Raw genomic sequence first — 25789 nt, 5'->3', positions numbered from 1 at the left:
GAGAAGAACATCACTCTTTTGGACCATCCCGCATGTTCCCCTGATTTAAATCCCATAGAGAACATTTGGGGATGGATGGCAGGGAAAGTTTATAAAAATGGCCATCAGTTCCACACAGCTGATGCCCTTGGTGAAGCCATCTTCACCACTTGGAGCAATGTTCCCACCAGCCTCCTGGAAACACTCGCATCAAGCATGTCCAAACGAATTTTTGAAGTGATTAACAAGAACGGTGAAGCTACTCATTACTGAGTCCTACTGAGAACATTTTTTGTTCTGGTTTGGAGAGTTTTTTGTAATTTTTTGAGCGATGGTCTTAAACTTTTGATCAGCTGATAAACAGCCTATTTCAGTTTACTTGTTGTTTTCAATAAATGACTTTTTCAAAGTGCTTTTTGTCTCACTCCCCCTTCTTACTTTTGTATTTTGTAGCTCTACTTAAAACCTCATTAAGATCCAAATGTGCAAAAGGTAAATTCTAGCTATTTTTCAACTGGTCTGAAGATTTTGATCAGGTCTGTATGTGAAGGCGTGCGATGCAGAACACTAACCACAGCAGAGATGAGGAGATAAGAATGAGGCACAGACTGATGTTCTGAACAGAGACAGAGACAGTGAAGACGGACCACTGACAGAAGAGACCAGCACAGGACTGGACATGGACCACAGACTGAGGATCATCTGGATGTCCTTCTGGGTCAGAGGTAAGAGGACGGCTGGACATGGTAACCATGGAGACTCTTCGTCTCCCTGGTTACAGACGGGTCAGGGCTGTGTTTGATATCAGTCATAGCGTGTGCTGATGGTCATGTGTCTGTCATGATGGAAATGAGGCTCAAACTGACTTTAGGAGTTGATTTAGTTGTGTTATCTGACATTACATTTATTTACAATATTTACAACATACAAATAATATTAACATTATATTCACATGTATTTTGCACAGATATATGCGTTTATTAATTTATACACTGTGTGTTTAGAATATGACAAATAATATAATAGTTAAATATCAGTGTATTTGAATAAATGTCGTTTATTTATAGAGTTTATAAAATGAACCCAGAATGACGGCACTAAACTGAGTCACTGTACAAACATTCACACTCACTAAAATACTCACTATTTATATATATGTCTTATATTTAGATTCTTTTCTCTGGTGCGTGTGTTTGGTCTTTTTCCTCTTGTATATTTTTATTCTCCAGTCTTTCTTAAGGGGGGGATCCTCCACACTGGGGGGGTGGGGGTGGTGGTGGCTGTGCTTCCTTCTTGGGGTCTGCTCCTCCCTGGTGGGGTGGGGGTCCCTGCCGCCCACATGTGCTGGTGCTTTGTCCCTCTCTCTCTCTCTCTCCCTCCCTCTCTCTCTGTCTCTCTTTCCCTCCCTCTCTCTCTCACTCCCTCTCTCTCTCTTTCCCTCCCTCTCTCTCTCACTCCCTCTCTCTCTCCCTCTCTCTCTCACTCCCTCTCTCTCTCCCCCTCTCTCTCACTCTCTCTCTCTCTCCCTCTCTCTCTCTCTCTCTCTCTCTCTCTCTCTCTCTCTCTCTCTCATCAGGATGTGGCTCTGGGTTGGTGGTGCTGGTGTGTGGGGGCGGAGCCTGCCCCCTGGTGTGGATGGCTCCCTGTGATAGCCCCGCCTCTTTGACTTCCTGCTGCTCCTGTGATCAGTCTGTGTGTGTGTGTGTGTTTGTGCATGTGTGTGTACGTGTGTTTTTATGTTTGTGTATATTTGTTTATGTGTGTTTACGTGTTTATGTGTGTGTCTGTGTACATGTATATATGTGTGTGTGTGTGTGTGTGTGTTTTTGTTCATGTGTGTACACATGTATATGCGTGTTTGTGCGTACGTGTGTGTATGTGTATACGTGTGTGTGTTAGTGCTGCACGAAAAAATTTTGGCAAAAAAAAAATCCCGATTTTTTCCTCTAAAAACTCGATTTTCGATTTCGATTTCGATTTTTGGGTATAACTAGAAAAAGCAACAGCAGTCAACATGTCGTTTTTGTGAGCAGCCCACAATGCAAGCCACTGCTCTGACCTCAAAGCTGTGATGGGATCACGTGATGAACCTACAGTTTTGTTTTGTTTTTTCTCTTCATTAAATCTTTGAAATGAAGTAGAGTACACAAACAATGTATACAACAAGAAAATAACATAAGTTTGTCAGGGGGAATACACTATAAGAAAATGTCCAAATCAGAGCAAATACTGATAGTTGTTACAACCTTTTTGTTTCCACATTTATCTAACAGCTTTAAATAAATTTCAACATCTTACAAAACATAAATAATATTTGGTTTTGTGTTACAGAACTTACATTTGTGAATGAAAAATTTAGCAAGTAAGAGGACTAAATTAATTCTTAAAAAAAAAAAAAAAGTTTTTTTTTTCTTTCTTTTCTGGGTATCTGGTCCACAGCAGTGATCCCAGTGTCAGTCAGTGACAGGCATCAGTCGTGTGTGTGTGTTTGTGTGTGTGTGTGTGTGTGTGTGTGTGTGTGGACCAGGTTAATATGAGTGATCCACATGTGGTTCTGTTTAAACTGGAGGATCTGTGTGTGGAACAGACCGACCCAGGACACACTGGAGGGATTCTATCCTGGAGCTGGTGGATGTGTGTGTGCACAGGGCTGTGTGGGCTCCTCTGCTGAGGCTGATGACCCCGAGACCCGGACCCGGTTCGGAAGAAGACAGTACGGTACGGATCCGGGACAACGGAAGATGAGTGATCCGCTTGCAGTTATATTTCAGTTGCGGGATCCGTGCGTGAAGCCACGGCTTATATTGGTATAAGTACTGCGGGTTCATGAACAGATTTAACGTCCAGTCATTACACAGACTTCTGTGACAGACCGCTGTCACAGGAAGAGCCTACGGGAGCCCGCGGGCACGTGGAGGCGCGCGGCCCGGAGGCATGAGAGAGATGAAATCGATTTTACGATTTCCCTTTTTTAAAAATTGTCCTAATTAAAAAATCCGATTTCGATTTAAAATCGATTAATCGTGCAGCCCTAGTGTGTGTGTATACGTGTGTGTATGTGTGTGTGTGTGTGTGTGTGTGTGTGTGTGTGCATACGTGTGTGTTGGTGTGTGTGTCCTAACATCCCCACACTTGCTCTTTTACTTCCTGTTCTCAGTCTTTTTCTGTGTTATTTGAACATATCTGCACTGGTGTGTGTGTGTGTGTGTGTGTGTGTGTGTGTGTACTACATCTACACAAACATATCAAACATATACATCTAAATATTTTCATAATTTCATGTTATTTTTTGCACTTTGCAGTTGTCATTCTTTACAGACATAATGTCAGATTATTTTCTCCATCAAACCCAGTAGTAAATCTGCAGTGGTTCTTCTGTGGGTTCTTCTGCTGTTCTTATTGGACTGCAGATCAGATTGGTCTGGATGTGGAACCGACTCTAAAATGAGTTCCACAGCCTGGACTATGGAATTTAGACACTTTGTAAATTCATCCCAGGGGTCAGACTGGAACCTTTGGGGGGACGCCTGTTTGACCCCCCTGAACTAAAGGATGATGTTAGCTGTAGAAGGTGGACTGATCTGGGATCTGCTCCAGTGAACCTCCTCAGACCCACACATGGGTTTACTGTCCACCACTGGACAACAGGTTCACAGCTTTAGACAAAAACACAAACAAAACAAAAAACAACTGTCCGCTGCAAAAGACATTCCATAAAAAGTTTAAAAAATGTATCTGAAAAAACAATTGCATTATGATGTTTCCAATATCAGCAATTATTGAATTAAAAAAAGCCAAAACTTGTACTTTCTACAGCCTGAGGAAGTTCATATATTCTTAATAAAACAATATAAAAAAAAATCAAAATGCATTTCAACTTTAGCCTAAATTCGACAAATCAAATCAATCTAAAAAAAATCTAGATACTTTTTTTTCATAATTCATGCATGAAACAGATCAAACAGATCAAAGTGAATACACAGTGTCTGTTTCAGTCCAGTCTGTCCTGAACTGAACACAAACCCAGTGTGTTTGATCCAACTGCATGGGTTTGACTGGAGTCACTGCTGGAGAAGATGACGGTGTTTCCATGGTAACTACGGAGCCTCTGAACGTCCAAATATGGTCATATCTGATGACCATGAAAAGATGAAAAACTGTATTTGACACCAATTATTGATATGGATTGACAAGATTAAACCGTTTAGATCAGTAGAAGGATTAGGTTAAAGGTGGACGTTTGGTCTTTAAGGGTTAAAGGTGGACGTTTGGGTCTTAATGGGTTAAAGGAGGACGTTTGGGTCTTTAAGGGTTAAAGGTGGACGTTTGGGTCTTTAAGGGTTAAAGGAGGACATTTGGGTCTTTAAGGGTTAAAGGAGGACGTTTGGGTCTGTAAGGGTTAAAGGTGGACGTTTGGGTCTTTAAGGGTTAAAGGAGGACGTTTGGGTCTTTAAGGGTTAAAGGAGGACGTTTGGGTCTTTAAGGGTTAAAGGTGGACGATTGGGTCTTTAAGGGTTAAAGGTGGACGTTTGGGTCTTTAAGGGTTAAAGGAGGACGTTTGGGTCTTTAAGGGTTAAAGGTGGAGGTTTGGGTCTTTAAGGGTTAAAGGTGGACGTTTTGGTCTTTAAGGGTTAAAGGTGGACGTTTGGGTCTTTAAGGGTTAAAGGAGGACGTTTGGGTCTTTAAGGGTTAAAGGTCGATGTTTGGGTCTTTAAGGGTTAAAGGTCGATGTTTGGGTCTTTAAGGGTTAAAGGTGGTTTTTTGGGTCTGTAAGGGTTAAAGGAGGACGTTTGGGTGTTAAAGGGTTAAAGGTGGACGTTTGGGTCCTTAAGGGTTAAAGGTCGATGTTTGGGTCTTTAAGGGTTAAAGGTGGACGTTTGGGTCTTTAAGGGTTAAAGGTGGACGTTTTGGTCTTTAAGGGTTAAAGGAGGACGTTTGGGTCTTTAAGGGTTAAAGGTGGACGTTTTGGTCTGTAAGGGTTAAAGGAGGACGTTTGGGTGTTAAAGGGTTAAAGGTGGACGTTTGGGTCTGAGGGGAGGGGCTAAGGCGGAGGGCTGTTTGACCCTCCAAACAGAGATTTTTCAGGACCACACTACAAACACAGGGGTCTGAGAAATCTGCCATAATTCAGTTCCACTCATGAGTCAGATGGAGGTAAACACAGAAAAACAGTAGTGATGGGAATTCCAGTTCTTTTTAGAGAACCGGCTCTTTTGGCTCGGCTCACTAAAAAGAACCGGCTCTTTTGGCTCGGCTCACTAAAAAGATCCGGCTCTTTTGGCTCGGTTCACTAAAAAGATCCGGCTCTTTTGGCTCGGTTCACTAAAAAGATCTGGCTCTTTTGGCTCCCAAGTGGCTCTTCAGATTTTTTGCTGCTTCAATTAATTTATTACCAACAATAATGTAAAATTATTCACAATATGAATTATTAATGTAAAAAAACATGCACTATATCAAATGTTTATTATATAAATACACTTTTATTTACACACTGTACACAGTGATAAAAAAAATAAATTCTACAGTGCAAACAGAAACTCTGGACTATTTCCAAATGACCTTTCCTTACTTTGGACTCTTTCAGACTTGTCTGTTTCTCAGTCATGCTGTCGATCCTGCAGTAGCAGTAACAGTTGCAGTAGACTCACTCACACCTTCATTCAGATCTCCTTCACTTGTTTGTCTTTTTTCTTCCAGTTGCTCTGATGGATGAACACTTCTCATGTGTCTGCAGGTTGTTTGTGGAACCAGCTCTATAGGAGTTTTTGGTCGTGCACTCTCTACATTCTGCCTTAGTTTGTTCAGTGTCATTGAAATGTGTCCAGATTTTGCTGCGTTTCCTGTTGTCACTCATTTTCTCATATTTTTTTTCCTTTCCAGTCCGTTTGTGTTGTGGTCCTGCTCTCTCTCTCTTTCTGTCATCTCCCTCCCTTTTGTTTGAGTACTTGCTGTGTGTGTAACTCCGCCCCTCTCCCGTCTGCTGTGTGTGTAACTCCGCCCCTCTCCCGTCTGCTGTGTGTGTAACTCCGCCCCTCTCCCCTCTGCTGTGCGTTTCAAAGTGTTCTAGATCGTCTTTCTGTGTAAACAGACGTCCAAAGCCCATGGAACACAGACGGTTCCAGCTGCTGACCACATGGAGAACATCTGTTTATAGAAGTATCGATGACTGATGAAGGGTTGTCCCATTTCACAGGGGAACGTTTGAACCACTACCCCTTACAACTGCATTTCAAGGAGTAGTGTCAAGTGCAAGGGCTGAGGGGGAGGGGCCAAGGGGGAGGGGCCAAGGGCTGAACTGGGATTGGGCCTAAATGTGTGTGAATATGATTTTTTTTTTTTTCTTTTTTCAGTGTGTCTCCTCTTCACCTCCTCTTTACCTGCTGCAGGTCAGTCCATTATCCTGTGTTCCATTTCAGTTCACACTGGGTCAAATATTTAATCTAATATTCTATGTATGTGATGTTTTGTATCTGACAGGAGTTCAGATCAGACTGGTTGGTCCTGGTTCTACTCGGTGCTCTGGTAGGGTTGAGGTCTTCCATGGTGGTACCTGGGGAACAGTCTGTGATGATGGATGGGACTTAAATGATGCTCAGGTGGTTTGTAAACAGCTGAACTGTGGGACGGCGCTGAGTGCCCCAGGCTCCGCCCACTTCGGTCGAGGTTCTGGTCCAATCTGGCTCGATGATGTGGACTGTTCAGGAAGTGAGAGTTCTCTGACTGAGTGTCCACACCCAGGATTTGGAACAGAGGACTGTGAACACGATGAGGACGCTGGTGTCATTTGTTCAGGTGAGAAATCCTTTTCCACTGTTGTCCATAAAGTTGGAATACAATACTTGGACCTTTCCTCATGAGATGCTTGTGCCGATGTGGTTGATTCTGAACAGATCAAGTGGAGCTGGGACTCAGTATGTGATCACCACCTGGTTAAAGATGATTAGTGACTGTATGAACAGGAACAAGAGGTTTCACTGGTTTCACATCTAGAATTTGTGTGGATGCTATGTGCCTCCTGTTCATATTGCAGGCGCCTGTTTCACAAAACTAGGATAAGGGATAAAGCCAGGATATGTTGGTTATCCTGGCTCAACTTATCCATGATCCGGTTTCACAAAAGCAGGATAGGGGAAAGCAGGATATGTTTTGATATAAGTTACCATGGAGATTTATTCTGTGGAGTTAGCCTGGTCCAGACCAGGTTAAGTTCAGGATGTATTTAATCTCATCCCTTATCTCAGTAACAGTCTCCACAAATGGAACCAATAGTTCTTCCACTGCCCATTAAACAATGGAATCACAGTAACTAGACCCACTGTCAGTACAGAAACATTTGTGATTCTTAATTTCAATAATTCAAAATAAATGATGACTTTAGATGATTTTCAATCATTAGATCAGTTCAGTTCAATTGTGTTTATTCAGACATTTCAAACATTAGACATTTATGCAGATCCAATGTTTAAAAACTACAGTCTGTAAAGGAATAGGCTGAAGCCTAAGATCATTCTGCTGACCACCCCATTCATATCACCAAACAAAATGAAATAAAATAGATACCAGTGCCTTTAGCTTAGTAACAACAGAAACAACAAAAAACTAAACAATTCAATAATTTGAGTGGAAAAATGAACATTCACATTCGTCATATATTTTAATGATATTTAAACCTAGTTTTAAACATAAATAGTGTTGGACAGTCTGTGAACTCAGGATTGAACTGGTTCCAAACATTTCCTCCAACACAAAGACTAAATGTGTTCCCAGATAGCAAAGAGACACTGGGCTGGATCTGGAACAGAATCGCTGACCAAGTCGGCCCGAAACCGTTTGGTGGATCTGGCCCAGTGTCCAAACGCACAACAGGCCAAAACTGGTACTGCTCCGCGAAACAGATCTTGTACAGAAGCAGCCTGACTCTGGCCCAGCTCCGTTGTGCCGGAGTCTCCCGCATTCCAGATGCATTTCAGACCCATTTGCCAGATTGGTGCCAGACCCGTTAGCCCTGTAGAAGATCTGTTTTGTGGAGCAGTACCTGTTTTGGCCCGATGTGCGTTTGGACACCGGGCCAGATCCGCCAAACGGAGGGTTGTTTCTATGACATTCCTACTGGCTGCTAGGGCAATTTTTGTGTGTCTAGGGGGCACTAGAGAGCTCATTTTGGCACCTATGGGCATAATTTTTACATTTTATCAAATTTTTTGCCAGACCTGACATGTGTGCCAAATTTGTTGAGTTTCTGAGCATGTTTAAGGGGTCAAAATCCAGTTTAAAGTGTCAGGGAAAAATAATATAAAAACGAATGAATAACAATAGGGCCTTGCTTGCAGGCAAGGCCTGTCACTGTGTGAGAGGGCCTTACCTTTTGGCTCGGTCCCTAATAAAAGTTCTGAACAGAACTGGTGACAAAGGGCTGCACTGGTGGAGTCCAACCCTCACTGGGAACAGGTCCGACTTCTCGGCTACGTGGACCAGGCTGGCACTCCTTTAGTACATGGACTGAACGGCCACTAACAAGAGGCCATCCACCCTGTACTCCTGGAGCACCCCCCACAGGATCCCCCTGGGGACACGGTCGTAAACGTACTCCAGATCCACAAACACATGTGGACTGGATGGGTAAACTGTTCCGTTAATAGTTGGATTCAGTAAAAAAATATTTTTTTCTAAGCCAGAAAACCTATATATTTTGTCAAATTTCTCAAAAAAACATCATTTCTTTCATTATTAAAAGGTGCAGTGATGATGTGATGATCAGAACTGGGCTAGTGAAGGATCCGATCATAACATTCCAACAAACGAGGATCCGGATCAAAAAAAATTCACAGTGAAACCTCTGAGTATGATCCCATACATTAGGGATGCACCCATACCACTTTTTTCCAGACCGAGTACAAGTACTTACATTTGAGTACTTGCCGATACTGAGTACTGATCCTAGTCCTTAATAATCCCATTCCAGTTCTTAGTTCCTTTTGTAAATGTGCTTTATTGTCGTTGTCATTAGTCTGACTGGAACAAAGTGCTGCTACTGACATTTAATGTGTTGGAATGAGCGTTTGTCCATTAATCCACCAGGGGGCGCCGCTCTGAATTAACCATACTGGACAAATACCACGAAGAAGAGGAAAGTTTAATGAAGAAGAAGAAGAAAGTCAGTAATAACAAACCTGTAGACGACAGAGGAACACTACTGTGATACTAATGCTGCAGCGTTTTCTCTGGTAAGGTTTTAAAGTTTAGCTTCAGCAGGAAGAGAAAAGACAAATGAGACACAAGTTTGGTTTTCACTTCCACATGGTGGTGGTCTGCACCGCTCTGTACCCCTCTGTGTTCAGTGGGAATTCGTAAAAATCGTAAACGTTGGGGTGAGTTGGATCTCTGTCGGCAGCGCTCTTCAGTAGTGGAGACCACATTTGTTCTTTTCCTTGGTAATCGCTCGGACATTTTCGATCACAGATGGAAGTTGGTTGATTTTACAAAAAAATACCTTCGCCACTGTGACTACACGGGTTGAAAACAACTTCACCAACCAGGAAAATGCATCGTCAATGGAGATGTGGTGACAGGGTAGCACAAGCCTAGGGACCACCACCCCGGTTCGCCACTCCAAAGGCACCGCCCCTGATGTCCACACAGTGTTGCAGAGGCGTGTCAGCCATGGCATTCCTATAACATCCAGAGCCTTGAGTTACCCAGGGTGGATCTCATCAACCCCCCTGGCTCCACCGATGCAGAGTAGTTCCACTACCTCTGCAACTTCTGCCCCGAAGAGTGGTCCATCTGTCTCCTGGTCTCTCAGCTCCGTTTCCTCCATGTGTTCCTCCATGTGTTGGTGGGATTGAGGAGCTCCTCAGAGTATTCCTTCCACCGCCTGACTACATGGGCAGTTAAAACTATTATTATTATTATTATTATTATCATAATTATCATTATTATTATTATTATTATTATTATTATTATTATTACGTTTTCAGTTTTGTCTTGGTCAGCTTTTAAATGACTAGGTGAGATAGTGATTTCTAAAGAAATAAAAAAAACATAGATAGTTATGGCTTGAACAGGACAGGTGGTTCAGTCATTAGTACAGGTGCCTCCTAACAAGAAGGTTGTGGGTTCGACTCCAACACGAGTCATGACTGATGAGATGTAATAACAGATGTGAATTAACCAAACTAGTAAACATCCGTCTACACCAGGGGTGTCCAGTCCTGGTCCTCTAGAGCTACTGTCCTGCATGTTTGAAGCCTATCATCAAGCTCTGCAGAAGTCTGAGAACGACCGTCAGGTGTGCTGGAAGAGGGATCCATCTAGAACATGCAGGATAGTAGCTCTGGAGGACCAGGACTGGACAGCCCTGGTCTACATCATGTAATTTTTAATTCAGATGGATTAATTTTTTTTTTTTTTTTTTTTGTTCAAACAACTTTCAAAAACAAATTCAACTAATGAACAAATCTGTGTCCAAAAACAAAGACAGACAGAACAAGTTTTGTTTTTTCATTTGACATAAAAATTTAAGGCAGCCCTTTTACTCATATTTTTACGTTGAAACCAGAAGTTCTGTTTTACAGTATGTGTGTGTTTCATTGTAATGTGAGTTAAGATTGGAAAATAACAGTGACTGTTTAACTGATGTTCATCAAACATTTTTAATTTAGGCTAAACTTGTTTGTTTTAATCAAAGACCTTTAAATGTTTGGTAAATATGTGTTTTCTGTTCCTACAGATCACATCAGACTGGTTGGTTCTGGTTCTACTCGGTGCTCTGGTAGGGTTGAGGTCTTCCATGGTGGTACCTGGGGAACAGTCTGTGATGATGGATGGGACTTAAATGATGCTCAGGTGGTTTGTAGACAGATGAACTGTGGGACAGCAGTGAGTGCCCCAGGCTCCGCCCACTTTGGTCCAGGTTCTGGTCCAATCTGGCTCGATGATGTGGCCTGTTCAGGAAGTGAGAGTTCTCTGACTGAGTGTCCACACCCAGGATTTGGAACAGAGGACTGTGCACATGATGAGGACGCTGGTGTCATTTGTTCAGGTGAGAAATCCTTTTCCACTGTTGTCCATAAAGTTGGGTGTGGTTGCTGGTCCTTGGGGCCCTCTTTGTGGGTCCCTGGTCCTTGGAGGGGGTGCGGTTGCTGGTCCTTGGGGCCCTCTTTGTGGGTCCCTGGTCCTTGGAGGGGGTGTGGTTGTGGTTCCATGTCTGTGTTCTTCAGTCTCAGTCTCTTTCCTTGTTCTCTTTCTTCCCTCTGATGCAGTCACTCTGTCACAGCAGATTCATGTGAACAGCTGATGTTGGCTGGATTTGGTTCTGGTGTTATTTGGGCAGTTGTTGTTTATCATATTCTGTTCATGCTTTCTTGTATTCATCATGTAATACGTCTTATGTATTTTATTTTATTTTTATTGTAGTTTTGCTCGTTTGTTTGTCTTGTGTTTTTCTTTCTTTCTCTTCTGTCCAGTTTTACTCTGTTCTGGTTCTAGTTTTTGTTTCCATTATAATTATCACCATGGTTCTTATTGTTGTTATTTTCTTGTGAGGGTCTGCACCACCTTTTTCTTCAGCGTTCTCCCCCTTCACCCCTTCACCTTTAACCCTTACAGACTCAAACGTCCTCCTTTAACCTAAACCTTCTACTGATCTAAACTGTTTAATTCCTGTTGATCCATTAATCCTATCAATCCATGTCAATAATTTTCATGGTCATCAGATGTGACCATATTTGAACATTCAGAGGCTCCGTAGTTACCGTGGAAACACCGTCATCTTCTGCAACATTGACTCTCCAGTCAAACCCATGGAGTTGGATCAATGACAGTGGATGGACACACTGGGATTTTGTTTATTAAATATATTAAATAATAAATAAAATGAACACAAAATGTACTGAAATAACAAGTGACATGAAAAAATATGCAAAATTTAAAAAAAAAATTTGTAAAAAAAAAAAACTAGGGCTGGGCAAGTTAACGCGTTATTACTGCATTAACGCGTTCATTAAATAACGCCGACAATTTTTTAAAATCTCACGTTAATGCTGTTTTATATTTGTTCTGCTTTTCAAACAAGTCTTGGTTCATTTATATATATATGGACTCTTATTTTGAAACTCATGCTTTTATTTTGGCGCTCCACATGCACTGTGCTCTGTGTGAACTGTGCAGGAGCTGAGAGGAGAAAACCTGTCCCAGTAATGCTGAATCCACCTGTGTGGAACTCCTGCAGTTCAACGCCTGTGTGTGTCAGTCATTCTGTTGTTTGATAAATAATTTCACTTGCAAACGTGTCGTTAGAAACATGTTTATGAGGTTATTTTGGATGTGTTTATTACAATGTGTTATTAACATGTTTAAGCTAATTGGTTTATGCTAGCAGTCGCAGATGGGTTGCTAATTCTTTCTGCAGGCTCATGTTCAGTTGATGTAAATTCATTGGTTGTGTTTAATATGCCCGCCTTTGAACGAACCTGGACTTATTTACCATGTGACTGTTGGATTAGCAGTCAATTTAAGTTTAGAATAATTACATCTATGCATTCTCCGTGAATATGCAGATCATTAATAGACATAACAAACTTAATTATTTTATCTTTATTTGATAGTTTCGCTCTGTCAATCTGCATGATGTCAAGTATGGACATTAAAGGTGCAGACTTCAGAGCACAGATCTGGCATCATCAGTTCAGAGTTTAGCTCGCTGTCTAGTTCAGACTAAGTACAGACGTCTTAGCAAGGACAGTACAATTCTAACTCCTATTCTTCTGCTTGTGTGTGTGTAGCGATTAGCTGCAGATAGACAACAGGTTTACCAAGAAAAGACGGACGCCAAAACTTGTGTCCAACTCTGTTCCTGTAGACTCACTGTAAAACTGACACATACAAACAAAACATGTCTGAGTTCTGTTCACTGCCTTAGTACATTTACATGGCATTATACATTTAAATGAATGGGAAAAAGACCACTAGCTCGATGCTAACTTGAATGGGAAAATCCATAGACATGTTAACGATTAGCATTTACAGATTAATTTAAGATTTACAACATCTTTTTATCCAGAAAGAAAGGTTCACATCAGAGATATTTTATACTATTCATTCTGACAACAACTGAACAGAAAATACTCAGACAAACGTTTACCTGTCCATACAAACAGAGTGAAAGAAACGTGTCTGTTAGTTTCTTCTTATGTCTGAACTGACTACGGGAACACCGCAAGGACAAAACATACGTTAGTGACACTTATTCTGACCACTAGAGGGCCCCCTTTGTTTACTTTGAACAACTGAACATCACATATTATTGGTCTTATTAGTATTAGTACTGATTAGTGGGACTAAGACTCCTGTCAATCACTGACAAGTGTAAATAAACCTGTGTGAACATAAACATGTGTAACAGTAGCGGTCTGTTCCATGGACATTTTCATTTGAAATGTCTTCAGATGGTGGGGGGGAGAAGAAGCACTGACATGTGCAATTATTTTTATCACCAGAGTACTTCAGTCTGAAATATCACTGAAAGGAAATACACGCTGTTGATGCCGGCAACCCCTCCATATAACTATGCGATTAATCGTGATTAATCACACAAATCCATGTGATTAATTGCGATTAAAAAATTTAATCACTGTCCAGCACTAAAAAAAAAAAAAAAAAAAAAAAAAAGCAAGAAAATAGAAAAAGTGATCAATTAAATGAACAAAATAAAAACAAATGGACAAAAATGATCAGCAACATGAACAAAATCAGCCTCAAACTGAATGAAATTGAATCAGAACTAATAAACCCATGCAGTTGGATCAATGCCAGTGGATGGACACGCTGGGTTTCTGTTCAGTTCAGGACAGATTGGACTGAAAAAGACAGTTTATTCAGTTTGATCTGGTTTGTTTGTTTTTAAATTGTATGTTTATTTGGAATGAACAGAAATGTACAGCGTGACATCACTTATTCAAAATGAAGAACAAGTGTCGTTCCAGTGTTTTTTTTTTGGTTTTAGACCAGAAAAAGAGACAAAGTCCATTTATAAAAGTTCAGAGAAGGATCTTCTCAGATCGTGGGTTAGGCCATGTCAGTCCCTTACAAAATCCACTCTCCTCATAATAAAAGAATACAATAACATAAAAAAAAAAAAAAAAAAAAGCACTAAGGCAGCAAAGGTGGAGACAGTTTTTCCCTTAGAGCCCGTACTGGCTAAATGCCCAGAACAGACAGGGCCCATGGATGTTCACAGATTGACTTGTAGAAGGTTCTGGTACAATTTAAAGTGAAGAAGAACAGTTAATACAGAACTATGGACAAAAATCGTAGGGGGGAGACATTACCTGCCTACCTGTCATAAAAGTAGTGGACAATAGCCAATGACAAAAATAAAATAGGTAAGTTACAAAACAATATTACCAGTAGAATCAAATAAAGTCTGCTCTGGTGGGGGTTATCAATGAGATCCAGTTTTTCCAGATTTGGTAGAATTTGTCTTTTTGGAGTCTTATTTGGTAAGTTAATTTTTCCATCTTAAATATTTCCAAAGTAATTTCAAACCAGTCATCTAGGGTAGGTTAAGTCGGGCTTATGCATCTTCTTGTAATTGTGTTCTTTCTTGCCACCAAAAGTATTTGCAGCAGTTTTCTTTCTCTTTTATGTTTCAGAAAAGGGACATGTCCCAGGTATAATATATCAAATTTTAAGGGAAATTGGGTGTTAAAGACTGCGCTTAAAGACGTCTGGATATCCCTCCTGAAATGTTTTAACTTGGGACAGTCCCAGAAGATTTGATAGTGATCAGCAGCGGTCCAGCCACATTGCCTCCAGCATGGCACAGATACCCCGTTATATCTTTCCTGGTGTGGTGTCTTAAAATATCTAATAATGTTCTTCCAACAGTGCCCTCTCCAGTCCGTGGAGCTGGATGTTGTCGACTGGAAGGACCAGATGTTGCTCCAAGCCTCCTCAGAAATCTCAAAGCCCGATTCCCTTTCCCATTTGTCTTTAATATAGATAGATACTTTATTGATCCTTTGCAGGAAATTGTTTGTTACAACAGCAGCAGTACAAACAGTACAAGCAAAAAACACACTGACCCATCACAAAAAACACCCACATACAACCAACAATGGCACGAAGAAGTGTTTAAAAAACAGAATAAAAGATATGTGTGTATATATATATATATATATATATATATATATATATATATATATATATATATATAGGGCGACACGGTGGTGCAGTGGTTAGCACTCTTGCCTCACTGGGTTCGATTCCAACACCAGTCGACGGGGGGTGGGACCTTTCTGTGTGGAGTTTGCATGTTCTCCTCGTGTCTGCGTGGGTTCTCTCCGGGTACTCCGGCTTCCTCCCACCATCTAAAGACATGCACTAATAGGTTAATTGGTTAATTTAAATTGCCCATAGGTGTGAATGTGAGAGTGATTGTTTGTCTCTATATGTTCAGCCCTGCGAAGAACTGGCGACTCGTCTAGGGTGTACCCCGCCTTCGCCCCTATGTAGCTGGGATAGGCTCCAAGCGACCCCCGTGACCCTAGTGAGGATAAAGCGGGTTCAGAAAATGAATATACATATATATATATATATATATATATATATATATATATAATATACAGGTATCTATGGAATTCATTCCGTGTCAGAACTGCATACAATGTTCCTCTGAGTAAGTGAGACGAGCGTTGTGAGACCATACGTTGACCATAATTTAAAGCCGGAGTCTTGTCTATTAGGAATAAAATCAGAGTCACAAGCAAACCATCTGAATATTCTCAGCATTTTTTGTATCCCACAAATATTAATCACCTTCTGCCAAACTTGAAGAGTGTGGGTCAACCAGGGGTTCCCCAACTTTTCCAAGTGACATGTTAAGCCCTTATCTGCAATTACAGCTTGGATGGGGAACTGAGTTGATAGACTGAATTCTAGCTCCTTCCATTTAGCTGTATATGTTTCATTACACCAGTACAGGAGGGGGACTGTTTGAGCAGCATAGTAATAGTTCCTTAGGCAGGGGAGACCCAGCCCACCATTTCCCTTAGCGAGTTGAATGGTAGCATATTTAATCCTTGATTTTCGACCCTGCCAGATAAATCCGGAGATCCATTTGTCCCACTCCCTAAACTGATTTTCATTCACCTCAGTAGGTAGGTTTCTGAAAAGGTAGAGTAGACGTGGTAACGTATTCATCTTGATTGCACTTATCCTAGCGCTAAGGCTCAGGAAGGGGATCAAGTTCCATCTATGTAAATCTGCCTTTATACTTAGAGAAACTGGCACAGAGTTTGTCTGGAAAAGCCCAGAGACATCCCTGGTCAGGTGTATCCCTAAATATTTAATTTTCTCGTTGTCCCAGTTTACCTTAAATTTCTTACATAAGGTAGCGGGGGCCGTACAGTCGAGGGTCATCACCTGAGTTTTTAAAATATTGATTTTGTAGCCCGAGAGCTTGCCAAAATCATTCAAAGTAGACATCAATTCACAGAATGAATTCTCTGGATCACCTAGGCAGACCAACACGTCATCAGCAAACATTGCTACCTTATGTTCAGCTCCTGACAGTGTGATACCCTTAATATTTTGATTTTGTCTTATTATTGGCCTAGTGTTTGTATAAATAGCTTGAACAGAAGGGGTGAAATTGCGCAGCCCTGTCTGCATCCACAATTCAGGAGAAAGGCCTCGGATAGATCACCACTGACCTTGATACGGGCTGAGGGTCTGTCATATAGTGCCTGAATTATTCTAATAAATTTATTCTGGAATCCAAATTTTCCCAACGTCTTGCACAGGAATGCTCATCTGACGGAGTCGAAGGCTTTCTCAGCATCCAAACTCCCTATAATTGCTTGAGTTTTGTCATTTTGTATTTGTCCTAAAATGTGTAAAATTCTTCTGATGTTATCTGTTGTTTGTCTATGATGTGTAAAAGCAGTCTGGTCTCAGTGAATGAGGTCTGGCAGCACCTTCTCCAACCTGTAGGCAAGAATAGAAGTAAAGAGTTTAGAATCTAGGTTGAGAACACTAATTGGTCGATAATTCCCGCAATCTCGTCTATCTTTCCCCTCTTTTGGGATAACTGAAATAGTGGCCTCCGCCCAAGAGGGTGGGATTTCTCCCTCCTGAAGGGCGTGGTTGAATGTCTTCAGCAATAGTGGGACTAGTTCTGTTCTTAAGATGTGGTACCATTGGGAATTGTGCCCCTCTGGTCCAACTGCCTTTCCCGATTTTAATCTGGTGATGGCTGCATTAATTTCCTCTGTTGAGATCGGTTTAGCCAAGTTCTCATTTTCAACATCTGAGAGTAGAGGAAGGCCTAAATTATCAAGAAAAGCATCGATGCGATCCTCCCCAGAGGCATCCGGTTGTGACTATAGGTCCCTATAGAAGATCTCAAAACATTCCTGAATATTTTCCAATTTGGTTTCCAAAATGTTAGTTTTGTGATTCTTAATTTTGTAAAGTGTACTTTCCTCCTGTTGCTTCCGTAGTTTATGTGCCAGGTATTTTGTTGATTTCCCTCCTATCTCATAATGTTTTTGCCTTAGGAAGGTTAGGTTCTTCTGAACCTCCTGTGTGTATATATCATCGACTTCTCCCTGTAGTTTTTTAATTTCCTGCTTTGCAACAGGGTTTGGGTTGTTAATATCTTCCTGTTGCTTCAACTTTAATCTCATTTGTAGATCAGATAGTTTTTGTCCTTTGGATCTTTTAAGGTGAGAAGTAATAGAGATTCATTTACCTCTCAGTACCGCTTTAAGCGTATCCCATAGGATTATCGCTGATACCTCTCCTGTGTCGTTAATTTCTAGAAATTATTTTCTGTCTTCCTTTATTTTAGAGACTATGGCAGGGTCGTTTAATATATAGGAATTGAATTTCCATAGAGTCGTTTGTTTTTTCTTCACCACCTGCAGAGACAAAGAAATAGGACTATGATCGGATAGGTCCCTCGTTAGTATGTTGCAGTCTTTAATCTTAAATCTGTCCACATTAAACATAAAGAAATAATCCGGTCTGGAGTCGACTTTAAATGAACCAGAACAGTGTGTGTAGTCTCTGCTGGATGGAGATCGCTCTCACCACACATCTATTATCTCCATTTCTATCATACAGGAGTTGACTTTCCTTATTAGTGGGTTAATGTAGTTATTCGGGTTGGATGAGTCTAGTCTGGGATCAAGTCTAAAATTAAAGTCCCCCCCACAGACAGCTGTGCCCTGGGAGTCCACCATTAGATCCAAACTATTCCTATAGAATAGCCAGTGGCTCCCTGGTGGGGCATATACATTTAGAATTGTCATTTCAGATCCATCTCTCCTTCCTGTCACTCTGACAAATCTGCCCTCATCATCGCTGGTTTCTGAAAGATGTTCATAATTAAGTGAGCCAGAGATGAGAATAGCCACGCCCCTCTTGTGTTTAACTTTGTCAGAAGAGGAAAAGACAAATTTAAACTCCTCCTCTGTTTGGTTCATGTGTGTCTCTTGGAGTAATGCAATCTGGGCACTTTCTTTCTTTAGTTTGGATACAATCTTATTCATCTTAATCATATTCAAACCCCATTAACATTAAAAGAAATGATTTTCACTGGCTCAGTTTGCATGAAGTTGTATTAACTAACCGCACAGCTTAGCCCTGGCAGCAGCAGGTAGCCCCCCCTTAGAAAAACCCCATATGGAATGAACAGAGAACAAACACAAATGCATGGTGAAACGCTGAAGCATAAACGCTCCTGAACAAACTTCCAGCAGTGAGTCCCTTCTGCTGCTTCCCGTAGTCTTTGAAGGAATAGCCCTATACACTCCCTGAGACAGGGGGCCTTCCACTGTGATGACACCCTCAGCATAGAGAACCCCCCCCCCCTTGAACTCCACAATGATAACATTTACAACATCGTCCATTTCATTCTATATTATTAGTTCTCTTCCCGTCCGTATACTTGCAGTCTCTCCTTGTATCCTGCAGTTCCTCGGTCCCTCCGGGAGCGCCGGTCCCCCATCCCCCGCCACGATGACCATCTCTGTAGTTTCTCTCTGGGAGTCGCCGGTGGTTTCATCACTTTCACTGGGAGCCCTCGGCGCGCCAGATCCGCCGTTGCCTCCTCCACCGTGTTGTAGATTTTCGCTCCTTCCTCATAAAACACTTTAAGGCGGGCTGGGTAGAGGGTTCGGAACCGTAAGTTCTTTTCTTTCAGAATCCTCCGCGCCTCTGCATACTCCTTCCTCATGGCCATGATCTCCAGAGGGTAGTCGTGGTCGAGGTTCATCTTGTTGTTGTTCCACATAAAACCTTTCTTCTGCCATGCTCATCTCAGCACTTCTTCTTTAACAGTGAAACAGAAACTTAACCAGGATCAGTCTGGGCTGGGAGTCGTTTGTTGCAGGATATGATAGCGCTCTGTGCGCCCTTTGGATTTGCAGTGCTGCTGACGCGGGGATATTTAAATTCTCCTGCAATAGCTTCTCTATGAAATGGATCATAGATGGTGATCCTGACTCTGCTCCCTCTGGTGTCCCATATAGTCTGAGCGTCTCCCTCCTCCAGTAGGCCTCCAGCCATGTCTGTTTAAGTTGGAGTTTTTCTTGTGTTGTGATCATCTCAGCTAGTATCTCGTCTGTGCATAGGAGCTTATCCTCGTGCCCGGTGACCCTGGTTTCCACGTCGTTCAGCCTCGCGTTCATTTTGTCCAGTTCTTGTCTTATGTCATGTAATTGTTTTTTGGTGTCTTTCTGGAATTCTTCTCCCTCTTTCCAGACGTCTCTTAGCTCTTTCAGTGTCACCATCAGGTTGACCGGACCATCCTGGTTCTCTGACACTGAGCCGTCATAGCCGGGGGCGGGAGCAGCACCCCGGCCAACCCCGGGGAGCCCGCGTTAGCTTCTTCAGTTAGCCGCATCTTGTCATCTTCAGCGTTAACGATCCTTGACTTTTTCCCTCTCCTGCTCTTGTTGGACCTCATCTGTGCCCCTTATCTCTTCCTGACGTGCACTTGGCTGTGTTATTACTTCACTTTGGGCCAGTTTGAATTCACTCTTGTCCAGAGCTTGTCCAGTTTCATCTTGTGGTGGTTCATCTGCTGCTGTTCAATCAGGTCATACATTTGGATTTGAACCTTCATCTGTGTCTCATGTGCTGCTCTGGTATTTAGACGCCGTTTGTCAAAGTCAAAGCACAAACACAGTTCAGACAGATTTGGATCCAACCTGATCAGCCTCAGTTTCCTGTTTCTTCACTCATGTGGACATGTTGGATTTGTCATCAGAATCTTGTCCTGTTTTCATGGCTGTCCTTTGTGTTTTTCCTGCAGGGCTCCTGTCTGAAAACAACAGCACTGCAACAGGTAAGAAATGCACAAAGGAGGGATGGGAACTGGGCTGAAGCTGAACATCCTGGTTCAGGTGGTTTTCATCTGAACAAACTGGAGCCAATGCAGAGGATTCAGGAAGGATGGGTTTACAGAAGCTCCACTGAGCACGCTCAGCTTCTGTTCCTGACATTTGGACAAGTGTGGCTTTAAAGATCCACAAGTGAAGGAAACACTGACAAACAGGAGCAGACTGAGCCATTCAATTCACTGACTGAATGAATGAGGGATGAACTGAGTCCGTTTGGACACAAAATCTGTCAGTGGGACTGAAAACACTGTTCACACATGGAAACCACATGTGCTCAAGAATCCAGTCCATGTGGTCCACATGGGCTGGGCTGGTTCTGGACTGGACTCACACTGGTCTGTGTTAAAGACCCAAACGTCCACCTTTAACCCTTAAAGACCCAAACGTTCACCTTTAACCCTTAAAGACCCAAACATCCACCTTTAACCCTTACAGACCCAAACGTCCTCCTTTAACCCTTACAGACCCAAACGTCCTCCTTTAACCCTTAGAGACCCAAACGTCCACCTTTAACCCTTAAAGACCCAAACGTCCTCCTTTAACCCTTACAGACCCAAACGTCCTCCTTTAACCCTTACAGACCCAAACGTCCTCCTTTAACCCTTACAGACCCAAACGTCCTCCTTTAACCCTTAAAGACCCAAACGTCCTCCTTTAACCCTTACAGACCCAAACGTCCACCTTTAACCCTTAAAGACCCAAACGTTCTCCTTTAACCCTTACAGACCCAAACGTCCTCCTTTAACCCTTACAGACCCAAACGTCCTCCTTTAACCCTTACAGACCCAAACGTCCTCCTTTAACCCTTACAGACCCAAACGTCCTCCTTTAACCCTTACAGACCCAAACGTCCACCTTTAACCCTTACAGACCCAAACGTCCACCTTTAACCCTTACAGACCCAAACGTCCTCCTTTAACCCTTAAAGACCCAAACGTCCACCTTTAACCCTTAAAGACCCAAACGTCCTCCTTTAACCTAATCCTTCTACTGATCTAAACTGTTTAATTCCTGTTGATCCATGTCAATAATTGGTGTCAAATACAGTTCTTCATCTTTTCATGGTCATTAGATATGACCATATTTGGACGTTCAGAGGCTCGGTAGTTACCATGGAAACAGCGTCATGTTGTCCAGCAGTGCCTCCAGTCAAACTCCTGCAGTTGGATCAAACACACTGGGTTTGTGTTCAGTTCAGGACAGACTGGACTGAAACAGACACTGTGTATTCACTTGGATCTGTTTGATCTGTTTCATGCATGAATTATGAAAAAAAAAGTATCTAGACTTTTTAGATCGATTTGATTTGTTGAATTTAGGCTAAAGTTGAAATGCGCTTTGATTTTTTTGTTTTTATATTGTTTTATTAAGAATATATGCACTGCATGAACAGTGGGGTTTTCCTCAGTTTGCGTCCCTGTAAATCGCTTTGGAACTTCAAATAAACACCTACTAGTGGGAATTTGAAGTCAGCACAGAAAATTCTCTCTAATTCTCTCTAACTGCCTGGAACTGCCGTGAACCCCCCCCCTCTGGTTCCAGAGCCTTGGTAATAACCCCTCCCCAGCCCCTTGGACTATGTGAGGTTTTGGTCTGTAAATGGTCCTGCTGTGAGCTATCCAAATGCAAATGGAGTCGTCCATGACACAGCAGTTTACAGTGGAGGTGACACAACAACTGACTGACTTGAACCAGGCAGACACTGGATGAGCCACCAGACTGTGGACCAGAACCACAAAAAGGCTGGAGCACAGTCCACAAACTGTGGTCAGGACATGTTCACTTCATTATTACATGTGTGCTGTTTGGGTGGAATTTGATCTGTGTGACTGTCTGAGTTAAATGCACAGTGTATGATAGTGTGGTTTGACTGGTGGAACTGATTAAAGTCCTGAATGTGTCACATTGACCTGCTTGAACCTGGAGGGCTTTGTTCCCAAAGTCACTGATTTTTGTCTTGTATGTTTTTAGGAAGGTGTGCACCGTCTGCAAAACAGTGAAGGAAACAACAGACGTATGAACCAGAGCAAAGGTCCGATTTAAAGAGCCTGGATCCATTCTGCTCTGTAGAAGTCCATGTGTGCCTGGACTGAACTGTTTCTGTTTGGTTTCAGACTGAGCTCACCCACACTGAAGCAGGGACTGCTCATTTAACGGCAGCTCCAGCTGAAGGTCCAGGCTGGAATGGAGTAGAAAGTGGAGTCCTGTTGAAGGAACTGGAATAGTGTTCTGTGTTTTGTTTCTCTATTGTTCTAATCCTATGCATCTATTTTTTTATTCTTCCTAACTTGTATATTTGAATTCCAGTGGTCTGTAAGACATAAAGAAACAGTCCGATGGAACTACACATACAGCCGACCAGATCTAACAGTCCAGGCAGAAGACATGAAAGTTTCAGCCCACAGCAGAGAAGAAAGACGGGAAGATTTAGAAGAATCTGTTTAATCTGAATCTGACACAAACACCACATTCTACTACTGTTAGCCTCACAGTGCAGCACTGATGGTACTTCTGTCTGGACAGCAGAACCAACACATGTTCTACCACCACAGACACTACAGCAGAACCAACACATGTTCTACCACCACAGACACTACAGCAGAACCAACACATGTTCTACCACCACACACACTACAGCAGAACCAACACATGTTCTACCACCACACACACTACAGCAGAACCAACACATGTTCTACCACCACAGACACTACAGCAGAACCAACACATGTTCTACCACCACACACACTACAGCAGAACCAACACATGTTCTACCACCACAGAAGACTGGACTGGACCACCCTCAGAGAAGCTGGTACCAACACTTATCTGATGTGTTCTTTAGGTCACAGACCAAACTTATTTCATCAGTTGTATAAATTACTTTCATAAGTTACAATAAGTTAATAATAGATAAATAAATATGTTAAAATCTGTTCAAATGCAGTTGGCTTCAGAATTGATAGGAGTGAGATGTCTTCTGCTTAAGGATCTTTGTGTTCGCTGTGCACTAAGGTTGTATACAGAGTGAGCGCTCTTTTACTAGAGATGATCTTTACCGTATATTTCCGTTGGTTCTTTTCTCTGCAGTTAAAGTTCAGAAGAACTCATGTTCCCTAAGTGTGCTCTACTACTGTGTGCCTTGGAAAACGTTCGTCTTTGTAAGTGTATATATCTGAAAACAATATTAAGTTCTAGATCAGGGGTCGGCAACCTTTAACACTCAAAGAGCCATTTCGACCCGGTTTCCACGGAAAAGACAACACTGGGAGCCGCAAACACTTTCTGACATCTGAAACGAAGATGTTAGCCTATATATACCATATATTCCGGACTATAAGCCACTACTTTTTTCCCACACTTTAAACACTGCGGCTTATACTCTGATGCGGCTTATACAACGATTTTACCGGTACCACGGTTTGGTGGTGCCCGGTGCCATGGCACCTGAAACCGAGCCCTGGTACAGCGGTGCCACGGCACCTAGCGTTGGCCCCGAGGTGCCACGGCACCTTGGTCGTGCCATGGTACCTGGCATCATTAAATGTTCTATTTTCTTCAGATATTATTCTTTTCTTAGATTTCTCCATACTTGGCCTACCTGGGGTTGAAAGTCTCGATAAATGTACGGCGTTTTGGTGGGCTGTCGGAGAGTGTGACGCATATTTTGAGCGATGAAAAATAATACTATTAATATATATATATATATATATATATATATATATATATATATATATATATATATATATAATTTTATTTTAACATTTCGAGATCACAATAATCTTACAATTTACAACTACAATTAAACAAACGAACAAACACAAATAAAATACTTTGTTCAGATATTGTGCAGTTTTGGTGTCGCAGGGCATTCTGCGCATGCCGGCTGACACGTCAAGTCTGTCAAACGTCTCTGAAGAAGGCGAATGCTGATCACCGAAATTGCACAAGGTCTGAAGAAAGAAGTTAAAAACTTTGACTTAATAAGAAGACATGATACACGTTTTTGAGACAAATAACATACACTTCAATCGGACACTTATAATTTATTTTCCCAAGCCACGCAGAGCCGCATCATAAGGATGAAAGAGCCACATGCGGCTCCGGAGCCACGGGTTGCCGACCCCTGTTCTAGATGTTGTTGACTGAAACTGTTCTGTGAACGTGTACTGAAGCTAACGTTGATGCTATTCAAGCTAGCGATGTGAGTTCATTCCATGTGCAGTGGAATTAATAAGAACTGTCTGTGAGTCAGTGAAGGTGGATGGATTTTATATGTTGCAGTTCCACAAACGTTCCAGAAAAAGTCCAGTACAGGAGAAGCTCCAGCTGAGAACAGAAAGCCTTGTTTGGACTGTGGTTTAGTTTGGTTTGTGGCTGGAGCTGCACACTCACATGTTGTGAGGACAGCACATGTGACTGAACTGACTGTGGACATTCTGTTAGTTTGGACTGGAAAATGGGCTCATTTTATTGAGTCTAAAAGGATGTTTTCATTTGAAAGTGTTGGCACTGTTTTCTTAAATATGTAAGTGGGCTTTTTGCATTCTGCATTTGATTAAAGCTTGTCTTTATTTTTAACATGATCTTTGCAGTCGTGTTCTTTCTGAATTAATATTGGTGGTGATGTTTTCAGTAGGAGAATTATTACCCTGCAACAATAAATAAATAGCTGAATAATAAAAACACTATTATTGTTATTATTATTAATAAATAATAATAATAATAATAATATTTTTAATGGGTGGGACATATTATAATGCTGCACAGGTGACCAATCCCATGTGAACTGTCCATTTGAAATGTCTGTGGTAACATCCAATGGGTTGCTATAAGAAAAAAAAAAAACATCTAATGGCTGTTTCTGAGGTCAGACATGGCAGACACCAGTGACATTCAAATGTAAATTAGGGTCATTCACACCTCTGTGAGGTATTACCCCCCCCCCCCGTTGGCTCTGTTTGTGTCAGTTTCCGCCACAGCTGAACTTCTCTGTAAACTCACGATAATTGCCAGGAATCTTTGAAGTTTGAGGGCGTTTATGGGGTCGATAATCTGGATTTTCATGCAGTGGATGTGGCTCTGTTGTGTCCGTGGACTGGACTCACCTTGGACCTGATGATGACACGGTTTGGAAGCAGGCGCTGTCGTCTCTGGAGGCGGAGTCTCCACTGCTCTCCACCCACTGCCTGGATGAGGTGGAAACTTCACAGAAATCTCACCCTTCACTGGAACCCATGTGTGGGCTTCTGCTTTTGAGAACTGTCACTCACATGGAAATGTTCTTGGATTGACTTCAGGAAATTAAGCCTTCTGGGTCCACAGAAGTTGTTCTGCCGGCTCTAAACATCAGTTATCTCGAACCAACATGTGCAGACGGGTACTGTGGAATCCACCTCTGAGCG

General features: G+C 42.1%; 1 protein-coding gene across 1 annotated transcript in view; it reads left to right on the top strand.

Moving 5' to 3' along the window:
- Window positions 1-628: 628 nt before the first annotated feature.
- LOC115424903 (deleted in malignant brain tumors 1 protein-like) overlaps window positions 629-25789 on the top strand; it is a 133394-nt gene continuing 108233 nt past the window's right edge. The window contains exons 1-5 of the mRNA XM_030142298.1: window positions 629-704; window positions 6330-6365; window positions 6457-6771; window positions 10709-11020; window positions 20036-20038. Coding sequence (XP_029998158.1) covers window positions 659-704; window positions 6330-6365; window positions 6457-6771; window positions 10709-11020; window positions 20036-20038 — 712 coding nt within the window. The 5' untranslated portion in view covers window positions 629-658. The remainder of the gene's footprint in view (window positions 705-6329; window positions 6366-6456; window positions 6772-10708; window positions 11021-20035; window positions 20039-25789) is intronic.

The sequence above is a fragment of the Sphaeramia orbicularis genome, chromosome 8 (assembly GCF_902148855.1).
Source record: "Sphaeramia orbicularis chromosome 8, fSphaOr1.1, whole genome shotgun sequence".
Taxonomy (NCBI): Eukaryota; Metazoa; Chordata; class Actinopteri; order Kurtiformes; family Apogonidae; genus Sphaeramia; species Sphaeramia orbicularis.
Note: the sequence above shows the minus strand (reverse complement) of the source record. Positions and strands in the feature narration are given on the sequence as shown.